A 12,645-nucleotide genomic window follows, 5' to 3' on the forward strand; every position below is an offset into this window, starting at 1 on the left:
CGCTGAATCCAAAAATATGATAATTTTTTAAAATTTGTCAATAAATAACCGAGTTATGGCCGTTTGAAATTTTGGGTTGTCGCCAGATGGCCAAATTTTTGAAGGTTCCAAACAATTCATGCTCGATATCTCGAAAACTATTTGAGATATTGGAATGCGGTTTGCGGCATCGTTTTTCTCGCGATTTTTTACATAAGAAATAGTCTTTAGATTTTCCAATAGTCGAAAGTTGCAAATTTTTGCAAAAATTCATGACTAAAACTATGGCCAAACTTCTCATACCGATATCTCGCTTATTTTTTAGAGTAAACTTGAGTTATTATACACCAGTTTACGCAGAATTTTACGCAGATTTCAAATCTGGGATTTAAATTCAGATACGACTGCAAATAACCGAGTTATGGTCGATCAAAGTTTCGGATAGTTGATTTTCATTTTTTCTCATTTTCCCCAATTTTCAAAGTTAAATATCTCGGAAACTATTAGAGATATTGAGATGCGGTTTGCGCCATCGTTTTTCTCGGCTCATTTTACGTTAGAAAAAGTGCTTAAAAGCCCAAAATTCGATAGTCGATTTTTCGCGAAAAAAAATTGCGACTCAAACGATGAAAATTTTTCATTTTTTTAAATTTTTGGCCATAACTCGCAAACTATTTGTTCTATAGATCTCAAATTTGGCCAGTAGATAGATTTCGAGCTCCTCTTTCGACTGATTTATAATTCAATGCTATTAAACGTCATTTTCATTTTGAAAACATTGATTGAAAATCACCCTAAAATGATGTTTTCTAAACAGTTTTTGGCCAATACCTCGTTTATTTATTAAACAAACTCAACAAATTTGGTCTTATTTTACGCAGAATTTCACGCTGAATCCAAAAATATGATAATTTTTTAAAATTTGTCAATAAATAACCGAGTTATGGCCGTTTGAAATTTTGGGTTGTCGCCAGATGGCCAAATTTTTGAAGGTTCCAAACAATTCATGCTCGATATCTCGAAAACTATTTGAGATATTGGAATGCGGTTTACGGCATCGTTTTTCTCGCGATTTTTTACATAAGAAATAGTCTTTAGATTTTCCAATAGTCGAAAGTTGCAAATTTTCGCAAAAATTCATGACTAAAACTATGGCCAAACTTCTCATACCGATATCTCGCTTATTTTTTTGAGTAAACTTGAGTTATTATACACCAGTGTACGCAGAATTTTACGCAGATTTCAAATCTGGGATTTAAATTCAGATACGACTGCAAATAACCGAGTTATGGTCGATCAAAGTTTCGGATAGTTGATTTTCATTTTTTCTCATTTTTCCCAATTTTCAAAGTTAAATATCTCGGAAACTATTAGAGATATTGAGATGCGGTTTGCGCCATCGTTTTTCTCGGCTCATTTTACGTTAGAAAAAGTGCTTAAAAGCCCAAAATTCGATAGTCGAATTTTCGTGAAAAAAAATTGCGACTCAAACGATGAAAATTTTTCATTTTTTTAAATTTTTGGCCATAACTCGCAAACTATTTGTTCTATAGATCTCAAATTTGGCCAGTAGATAGATTTCGAGCTCCTCTTTCGACTGATTTATAATTCAATGCTATTAAACGTCATTTTCATTTTGAAAACATTGATTGAAAATCACCCTAAAATGATGTTTTCTAAACAGTTTTTGGCCAATACCTCGTTTATTTATTAAACAAACTCAACAAATTTGGTCTCATTTTACGCAGAATTTCACGCTGAATCCAAAAATATGATAATTTTTTAAAATTTGTCAATAAATAACCGAGTTATAACCGTTTGAAATTTTGGGTTGTCGCCAGATGGCCAAATTTTTGAAGGTTCCAAACAATTCATGCTCGATATCTCGAAAACTATTTGAGATATTGGAATGCGGTTTGCGGCATCGTTTTTCTCGCGATTTTTTACATAAGAAATAGTCTTTAGATTTTCCAATAGTCGAAAGTTGCAAATTTTTGCAAAAATTCATGACTAAAACTATGGCCAAACTTCTCATACCGATATCTCGCTTATTTTTTAGAGTAAACTTGAGTTATTATACACCAGTGTACGCAGAATTTTACGCGGATTTCAAATCTGGGATTTAAATTCAGATACGACTGCAAATAACCGAGTTATGGCCGATCAAAGTTTCGGATAGTTGATTTTCATTTTTTCTCATTTTTCCCAATTTTCAAAGTTAAATATCTCGGAAACTATTGGAGATATTGCGATGCGGTTTGCGCCATCGTTTTTCTCGGCGCATTTTACGTTAGAAAAAGTGCTTAAAAGCCCAAAATTCGATAGTCGATTTTTCGCGAAAAAAAATTGCGACTCAAACGATGAAAATTTTTCATTTTTTTAAATTTTTGGCCATAACTCGCAAACTATTTGTTCTATAGATCTCAAATTTGGCCAGTAGATAGATTTCGAGCTCCTCTTTCGACTGATTTATAATTCAATGCTATTAAACGTCATTTTCATTTTGAAAACATTGATTGAAAATCACCCTAAAATGATGTTTTCTAAACAGTTTTTGGCCAATACCTCGTTTATTTATTAAACAAACTCAACAAATTTGGTCTTATTTTACGCAGAATTTCACGCTGAATCCAAAAATATGATAATTTTTTAAAATTTGTCAATAAATAACCGAGTTATGGCCGTTTGAAATTTTGGGTTGTCGCCAGATGGCCAAATTTTTGAAGGTTCCAAACAATTCATGCTCGATATCTCGAAAACTATTTGAGATATTGGAATGCGGTTTACGGCATCGTTTTTCTCGCGATTTTTTACATAAGAAATAGTCTTTAGATTTTCCAATAGTCGAAAGTTGCAAATTTTCGCAAAAATTCATGACTAAAACTATGGCCAAACTTCTCATACCGATATCTCGCTTATTTTTTTGAGTAAACTTGAGTTATTATACACCAGTGTACGCAGAATTTTACGCAGATTTCAAATCTGGGATTTAAATTCAGATACGACTGCAAATAACCGAGTTATGGTCGATCAAAGTTTCGGATAGTTGATTTTCATTTTTTCTCATTTTTCCCAATTTTCAAAGTTAAATATCTCGGAAACTATTAGAGATATTGAGATGCGGTTTGCGCCATCGTTTTTCTCGGCTCATTTTACGTTAGAAAAAGTGCTTAAAAGCCCAAAATTCGATAGTCGAATTTTCGTGAAAAAAAATTGCGACTCAAACGATGAAAATTTTTCATTTTTTTAAATTTTTGGCCATAACTCGCAAACTATTTGTTCTATAGATCTCAAATTTGGCCAGTAGATAGATTTCGAGCTCCTCTTTCGACTGATTTATAATTCAATGCTATTAAACGTCATTTTCATTTTGAAAACATTGATTGAAAATCACCCTAAAATGATGTTTTCTAAACAGTTTTTGGCCAATACCTCGTTTATTTATTAAACAAACTCAACAAATTTGGTCTCATTTTACGCAGAATTTCACGCTGAATCCAAAAATATGATAATTTTTTAAAATTTGTCAATAAATAACCGAGTTATAACCGTTTGAAATTTTGGGTTGTCGCCAGATGGCCAAATTTTTGAAGGTTCCAAACAATTCATGCTCGATATCTCGAAAACTATTTGAGATATTGGAATGCGGTTTGCGGCATCGTTTTTCTCGCGATTTTTTACATAAGAAATAGTCTTTAGATTTTCCAATAGTCGAAAGTTGCAAATTTTTGCAAAAATTCATGACTAAAACTATGGCCAAACTTCTCATACCGATATCTCGCTTATTTTTTAGAGTAAACTTGAGTTATTATACACCAGTTTACGCAGAATTTTACGCAGATTTCAAATCTGGGATTTAAATTCAGATACGACTGCAAATAACCGAGTTATGGTCGATCAAAGTTTCGGATAGTTGATTTTCATTTTTTCTCATTTTTCCCAATTTTCAAAGTTAAATATCTCGGAAACTATTAGAGATATTGAGATGCGGTTTGCGCCATCGTTTTTCTCGGCGCATTTTACGTTAGAAAAAGTGCTTAAAAGCCCAAAATTCGATAGTCGATTTTTCGCGAAAAAAAATTGCGACTCAAACGATGAAAATTTTTCATTTTTTTAAATTTTTGGCCATAACTCGCAAACTATTTGTTCTATAGATCTCAAATTTGGCCAGTAGATAGATTTCGAGCTCCTCTTTCGACTGATTTATAATTCAATGCTATTAAACGTCATTTTCATTTTGAAAACATTGATTTAAAATCACCCTAAAATGATGTTTTCTAAACAGTTTTTGGCCAATACCTCGTTTATTTATTAAACAAACTCAACAAATTTGGTCTCATTTTACGCAGAATTTCACGCTGAATCCAAAAATATGATAATTTTTTAAAATTTGTCAATAAATAACCGAGTTATGGCCGTTTGAAATTTTGGGTTGTCGCCAGATGGCCAAATTTTTGAAGGTTCCAAACAATTCATGCTCGATATCTCGAAAACTATTTGAGATATTGGAATGCGGTTTGCGGCATCGTTTTTCTCGCGATTTTTTACATAAGAAATAGTCTTTAGATTTTCCAATAGTCGAAAGTTGCAAATTTTCGCAAAAATTCATGACTAAAACTATGGCCAAACTTCTCATACCGATATCTCGCTTATTTTTTTGAGTAAACTTGAGTTATTATACACCAGTGTACGCAGAATTTTACGCAGATTTCAAATCTGGGATTTAAATTCAGATACGACTGCAAATAACCGAGTTATGGTCGATCAAAGTTTCGGATAGTTGATTTTCATTTTTTCTCATTTTCCCCAATTTTCAAAGTTAAATATCTCGGAAACTATTAGAGATATTGAGATGCGGTTTGCGCCATCGTTTTTCTCTTCTCATTTTACGTTAGAAAAAGTGCTTAAAAGCCCAAAATTCGATAGTCGATTTTTCGCGAAAAAAAATTGCGACTCAAACGATGAAAATTTTTCATTTTTTTAAATTTTTGGCCATAACTCGCAAACTATTTGTTCTATAGATCTCAAATTTGGCCAGTAGATAGATTTCGAGCTCCTCTTTCGACTGATTTATAATTCAATGCCATTAAACGTCATTTTCATTTTGAAAACATTGATTGAAAATCACCCTAAAATGATGTTTTCTAAACAGTTTTTGGCCAATACCTCGTTTATTTATTAAACAAACTCAACAAATTTGGTCTCATTTTACGCAGAATTTCACGCTGAATCCAAAAATATGATAATTTTTTAAAATTTGTCAATAAATAACCGAGTTATGGCCGTTTGAAATTTTGGGTTGTCGCCAGATGGCCAAATTTTTGAAGGTTCCAAACAATTCATGCTCGATATCTCGAAAACTATTTGAGATATTGGAATGCGGTTTGCGGCATCGCTTTTCTCGCGATTTTTTACATAAGAAATAGTCTTTAGATTTTCCAATAGTCGAAAGTTGCAAATTTTCGCAAAAATTCATGACTAAAACTATGGCCAAACTTCTCATACCGATATCTCGCTTACTTTTTAGAGTAAACTTGAGTTATTATACACCAGTGTACGCAGAATTTTACGCAGATTTCAAATCTGGGATTTAAATTCAGATACGACTGCAAATAACCGAGTTATGGTCGATCAAAATTTCGGATAGTTGATTTTCATTTTTTCTCATTTTCCCCAATTTTCAAAGTTAAATATCTCGGAAACTATTATAGATATTGAGATGCGGTTTGCGCCATCGTTTTTCTCGGCTCATTTTACGTTAGAAAAAGTGCTTAAAAGCCCAAAATTCGATAGTCGATTTTTCGCGAAAAAAAATTGCGACTCAAACGATGAAAATTTTTCATTTTTTTAAATTTTTGGCCATAACTCGCAAACTATTTGTTCTATAGATCTCAAATTTGGCCAGTAGATAGATTTCGAGCTCCTCTTTCGACTGATTTATAATTCAATGCTATTAAACGTCATTTTCATTTTGAAAACATTGATTTAAAATCACCCTAAAATGATGTTTTCTAAACAGTTTTTGGCCAATACCTCGTTTATTTATTAAACAAACTCAACAAATTTGGTCTCATTTTACGCAGAATTTCACGCTGAATCCAAAAATATGATAATTTTTTAAAATTTGTCAATAAATAACCGAGTTATGGCCGTTTGAAATTTTGGGTTGTCGCCAGATGGCCAAATTTTTGAAGGTTCCAAACAATTCATGCTCGATATCTCGAAAACTATTTGAGATATTGGAATGCGGTTTGCGGCATCGCTTTTCTCGCGATTTTTTACATAAGAAATAGTCTTTAGATTTTCCAATAGTCGAAAGTTGCAAATTTTCGCAAAAATTCATGACTAAAACTATGGCCAAACTTCTCATACCGATATCTCGCTTACTTTTTAGAGTAAACTTGAGTTATTATACACCAGTGTACGCAGAATTTTACGCAGATTTCAAATCTGGGATTTAAATTCAGATACGACTGCAAATAACCGAGTTATGGTCGATCAAAGTTTCGGATAGTTGATTTTCATTTTTTCTCATTTTCCCCAATTTTCAAAGTTAAATATCTCGGAAACTATTATAGATATTGAGATGCGGTTTGCGCCATCGTTTTTCTCGGCTCATTTTACGTTAGAAAAAGTGCTTAAAAGCCCAAAATTCGATAGTCGATTTTTCGCGAAAAAAAATTGCGACTCAAACGATGAAAATTTTTCATTTTTTTAAATTTTTGGCCATAACTCGCAAACTATTTGTTCTATAGATCTCAAATTTGGCCAGTAGATAGATTTCGAGCTCCTCTTTCGACTGATTTATAATTCAATGCTATTAAACGTCATTTTCATTTTGAAAACATTGATTTAAAATCACCCTAAAATGATGTTTTCTAAACAGTTTTTGGCCAATACCTCGTTTATTTATTAAACAAACTCAACAAATTTGGTCTCATTTTACGCAGAATTTCACGCTGAATCCAAAAATATGATAATTTTTTAAAATTTGTCAATAAATAACCGAGTTATGGCCGTTTGAAATTTTGGGTTGTCGCCAGATGGCCAAATTTTTGAAGGTTCCAAACAATTCATGCTCGATATCTCGAAAACTATTTGAGATATTGGAATGCGGTTTGCGGCATCGTTTTTCTCGCGATTTTTTACATAAGAAATAGTCTTTAGATTTTCCAATAGTCGAAAGTTGCAAATTTTCGCAAAAATTCATGACTAAAACTATGGCCAAACTTCTCATACCGATATCTCGCTTACTTTTTAGAGTAAACTTGAGTTATTATACACCAGTGTACGCAGAATTTTACGCGGATTTCAAATCTGGGATTTAAATTCAGATACGACTGCAAATAACCGAGTTATGGCCGATCAAAGTTTCGGATAGTTGATTTTCATTTTTTCTCATTTTTCCCAATTTTCAAAGTTAAATATCTCGGAAACTATTAGAGATATTGCGATGCGGTTTGCGCCATCGTTTTTCTCGGCGCATTTTACGTTAGAAAAAGTGCTTAAAAGCCCAAAATTCGATAGTCGATTTTTCGCGAAAAAAAATTGCGACTCAAACGATGAAAATTTTTCATTTTTTTAAATTTTTGGCCATAACTCGCAAACTATTTGTTCTATAGATCTCAAATTTGGCCAGTAGATAGATTTCGAGCTCCTCTTTCGACTGATTTATAATTCAATGCTATTAAACGTCATTTTCATTTTGAAAACATTGATTTAAAATCACCCTAAAATGATGTTTTCTAAACAGTTTTTGGCCAATACCTCGTTTATTTATTAAACAAACTCAACAAATTTGGTCTCATTTTACGCAGAATTTCACGCTGAATCCAAAAATATGATAATTTTTTAAAATTTGTCAATAAATAACCGAGTTATGGCCGTTTGAAATTTTGGGTTGTCGCCAGATGGCCAAATTTTTGAAGGTTCCAAACAATTCATGCTCGATATCTCGAAAACTATTTGAGATATTGGAATGCGGTTTGCGGCATCGTTTTTCTCGCGATTTTTTACATAAGAAATAGTCTTTAGATTTTCCAATAGTCGAAAGTTGCAAATTTTCGCAAAAATTCATGACTAAAACTATGGCCAAACTTCTCATACCGATATCTCGCTTATTTTTTAGAGTAAACTTGAGTTATTATACACCAGTGTACGCAGAATTTTACGCAGATTTCAAATCTGGGATTTAAATTCAGATGCGACTGCAAATAACCGAGTTATGGTCGATCAAAGTTTCGGATAGTTGATTTTCATTTTTTCTCATTTTTCCCAATTTTCAAAGTTAAATATCTCGGAAACTATTGGAGATATTGAGATGCGGTTTGCGCCATCGTTTTTCTCGGCTCATTTTACGTTAGAAAAAGTGCTTAAAAGCCCAAAATTCGATAATCGATTTTTCGCGAAAAAAAATTGCGACTCAAACGATGAAAATTTTTCATTTTTTTTAATTTTTGGCCATAACTCGCAAACTATTTGTCCTATAGATCTCAAATTTGGCCAGTAGATAGATTTTAAGCTCCTCTTTCGACTGATATATAATTCAATGCTATTAAACGTCATTTTCATTTTGAAAACATTGATTGAAAATCACCCTAAAATGATGTTTTCAAAACAGTTTTTGGCCAATACCTCGTTTATTTATTAAGTAAACTTAACAAATTTGGTCTCATTTTACGCAGAATTTTACGCTGAATCCAAAAACATGAGAATTTTCAATTTTCGTCAACAAATAACTGAGTTATGATCGTTTGAATTTTTGGGTTGATGCGAGAGGGTCAAGTCAAAAGTTCAAAAAGAAGGTTCGAAACAATTCGTGCTTGATAGATATCTCGGAAACTATTTCAGATATTGAGATGCGGTTTGCGCCATCGTTTTTCTCGCTTTTTTTTACATAAGAAAAAGTTCTTTGATTTTTCAACAGTCGAAATTTGCAAATTTACATTTTACACAAACTTTACACAGAGTGATTTTTATGAACGCAGCCCTGTTGGTGGGGCTAATGGTTTATGAACTAGGAAGGCATTCATCGTATTTTGGGTTGCCTACATCACAAGTACACCTTGTCATTTCCTCTTGTTTTAAATTAGCTTGAACCATTGAAAGTGAGATATGTTAATAAATATGGGATAAGAAATACACTGCGTTTCTACTTTCATTCTTAAAATCATTTAGTGTATATGCACCGCAAAGAAAATGAGCTTCTGTAATTAGTCTTAATAAAGAATATCGAAAAACCGGCTAAAAAATAGGGCTAATTATTAATATGTAGGGGAGAGGGGGGCATAGTGGGGTACCGGGGCATAGCGGGGTAACACTCCTGCTGCTCAAATTAAACGCCGTGAAAAAAGTCGAATAGCGTGTTTTGATTGGTTGTTAGTTGACAGTTAACCACGTGTGTTTTATAAAACAAAATGTGAAAACCTATATGTTTTATAAAACAAAATGTGAAATTCAGTGTTTTCGTTAAAAAATTCGCGAAATTAGGGAGCAAGTTTTTTTCAAATTTAGTCATACAAATGTTGTGGCTAATTATGATGAACCTGCTCATTTATGTGCAATTGGCATTGATGCCTAAGTAATTTTAAAATGTTACTTTTTCTAAGTAGGTACACAGTAATTCAAAAATTTGATTTCCCCATAGGGTACCCCACTTTACCCCTATGTGCGGGGCAAAGCGGGGCAAATCCCATTTTTTAAAATAATGCTCACAAGTCGTAAGTTTTTTATGGTAATCAAAAAAAGTTCAACAAAAATCATCCGCAATACATTAGTCTATGATATTTAGTAAAAAAAAATTGTTAATTTTTATTATTTTAACATGCGTGGCTAATTGAATGTTAAGTACCCCACTATGCCCCCCTCTCCCCTACTTACCTTTCACTTTAATTCCAACTTTAGCATCCCTCAGCTAGTGTTTGCACAAAATTCAATTTAGACGCAACGCACTACTTCTTCACTGAACTCACAATAAATTACTGTTTTCATGTAAGTAAGTTGGCATCATGTGATTTTATCAATTTTATTTCTTACAATAGCCGAAAAAAAAAATCATAACAAAAAATCTACAATTACAATTGCGGTACCTTGACAAATTGTGAGCTAATAAAAAAGTGGTATTTTTTTTTTTATAAAATACATTTTAAAGTTAGCAAAACAATCTTATTTATAAATTTGAGCACTGGGGGTTGAAGTAAAACTTTTTTGCATTTATTGACCATTCAATGTTTAAAAAAATGTGGTAGAGTAGTCACAACTACAAAATTTCTGGCCTAAAACTCGTTGGATTGTAGTGAATTCATGAATTTATCTATTTATTGCAATCTTATCATTTTGCATTCTTTTCTCAATGTTTTTGGGATAAAAAATGCCTCTAAAGTTGGGCCCATACCTGAATTCATTTGTCTCTTACAAAATCCTATTTGAAGTTCTTCAGGCAAAATTGTATAAGGTGCGTAAATCTGATAAAGTCACATGTGAAAATTATAGGTGTCTTTCATATGGTCAAAAACGTGTTTCAGCTTAACAGTTATGAATTGATTTTAAAAAATGTAATTTATAACAAAAATTAACTCAAAAAGTTTAATTTCAATTTTATGTTTGTGGTTTTACATGACTCCTAAATTAATTAGGGCTAGTGAAAATGAGTGACCTTTAAAAAACAATTTTTGTAAACATGAAAATAAACTGTGGAGGTCAAAACTATAAATTCATTTTTAACGTATAATTACAATCAGTTCAAATTGTGCTATCATTTTTATTTCTATTATTTTAAATATGTACATGAATACAAAAAGGCAGTCTCTTCCAAAATCATCTAGAATTTCCTACTTGGCTCCTCAGGCTCCGGATGAGCGGCGTTGTATTCCAAAGACCTAGCGATCGCTTCAGGAATTTCAGGAGCTACAGGAAGATGAGCCCCTTTAGGTTGGAACCCATTTTCATCAGCAATATATTCAACGGTGTACACGATACCATCATCACCAGTATAAGAGTAAGATCCTCTAATTTCAGCAATGCTCTCGTCGGGCGTGTTGCCCTTTTTCACAGATCCCTCTTCAGACGCAGAAATTCCATTTCCAGTTTCATACGAAGAGTGATAAGTTCCATCAAAATTCACTTCTTGTTCTTGTTTAACAATCGGAATTGGTTCCTGGGAAGAAACAGCGGCGGCGGTGGCGCACGCCAAGGCAGCACTGAAGAAAATCTGAAAACAAATCTCAACATTGAAAGATTAACTCGTTTATACTCACAGCAAATTTCATTTTGACTGTTATCACTGAGGTGAAGATTCGCTTTGATGTGGACACTCCTTCTTCGTGTTTATATAGTAATCACAGGCTCCTCAAACTGGTGTGTTGTAATAGAAGTTATATTGTGTTTACAAAATGTTACTCTCATCTTCTTGTCAAGGTTGCTTCTTCTCCAAATTTCAAGGCTAAAAAATTTAATTGAATGCAACGAAAAAAATTTAGATTCTTGCATCATCGATTTATGTGACAAACATTTCATTAGACGTGTGCCGCAAGTGTGCAGACAAATTTTAACATTCTTCGGGAGCTCAAGGATGGTTTACTAATTCGTGACATTTGAAGACGCTTCCTATGTCCGACAAGACAAAATTAGCTTCATTACAAAATTTTGAATTTTGTTTCCGTCGTGGGTTAAATCAGACAAATTAGAGGATTAGCATAATATGAGATTAAAACGATAAACACTATTAATAACAGCCGAAAGTAAAAGTGTAAATAATATTTGAAGGTAGTTAACTGGTATATCGAAAAAGTAACGCTTAATTATGCGTCATTCTTTTTATGCATTGACATTAAACAAATTGCTATTTTCTTTGACGGGTAATGAAAGGTGGCAAAGAATTTGGTAGTAAATGTCACGAGCAATTAATGGTGTAATGTTCAATGAAAAACATAAAGCAATTGTTCACTAGCTTTTCCCCCGATAAATCGTGTCTCCCATAAATCTTGGTAGTTAAGACGAATGCAGCTTTGTTGAGAAGATATTTTCATCAATAGATAATAATAATTTATGGGAGGCTTTACTAGTAAATAATTTATAAAAACGGGAAGTTCAAAGCGCACCGAAGCGCAGTAAATCTAAGCCCACAGTTGCAACTTTTAGATGATTCTCTTGTTGTATGTACCTTCAAATTAAAAAACATTGTAATGAAGTGGGTAGCAAAATGACTTTTCAATTGGTGAACATGTTTGTTTCGAAATGCGTTTGTGTAGTTTTTTAGAGGAAACGATTTTTTATGCAAGTTAGAAATCTTGTTGTTAATAAATCAAATGAGAAACCCTGACTCAATATTTAATTTTTTCAAAACTTTTATTTTATCTTATTCAAAATATTTAATTGTGACAAAATTTGAACAAGCTGAGACGTTCTGAAGAAGAAAAAAAAACACAAAATCAAATAAATAAATTAGCAAAGGATCTCATAGCATCTAATAAAATATAAAAAAAGAGAGTTTAAAGTTTATTTAAATAGAATAAATCAACGATATTGTGCATAAGCTTTCAAATAAATCATTAACTAATTAATAAATTAACATATCTGAGTTAATTCAATTTAGCCTCCAATTTATTCTGCAAGACCTTATTTGGGCTAAATGAGTGAGCTTATTCCTCTCATCTTCCATCCTGACAA

General features: G+C 32.5%; 1 protein-coding gene across 1 annotated transcript; it reads right to left on the reverse strand.

The window, feature by feature from the left end:
- Nucleotides 1–10,667: 10,667 nt before the first annotated feature.
- LOC148175055 (endocuticle structural glycoprotein SgAbd-4-like) lies at nucleotides 10,668–11,329 on the reverse strand. The gene is made up of 2 exons (XM_088037722.1): nucleotides 11,235–11,329; nucleotides 10,668–11,188 (listed from the first exon to the last, which is right to left on the reverse strand). The coding sequence occupies exons 1-2, from the start codon at nucleotides 11,244–11,246 to the stop codon at nucleotides 10,799–10,801; spliced, it is 402 nt and encodes a 133-aa protein (XP_087893848.1). The 5' UTR covers nucleotides 11,247–11,329; the 3' UTR covers nucleotides 10,668–10,798.
- Nucleotides 11,330–12,645: the final 1,316 nt, after the last annotated feature.

This window comes from Gnatocerus cornutus, chromosome 5 (genome assembly GCF_029298725.1).
Source record: "Gnatocerus cornutus isolate USDA-ARS CGAHR chromosome 5, icGnaCorn1.1, whole genome shotgun sequence".
Classification (NCBI taxonomy): domain Eukaryota; kingdom Metazoa; phylum Arthropoda; class Insecta; order Coleoptera; family Tenebrionidae; genus Gnatocerus; species Gnatocerus cornutus.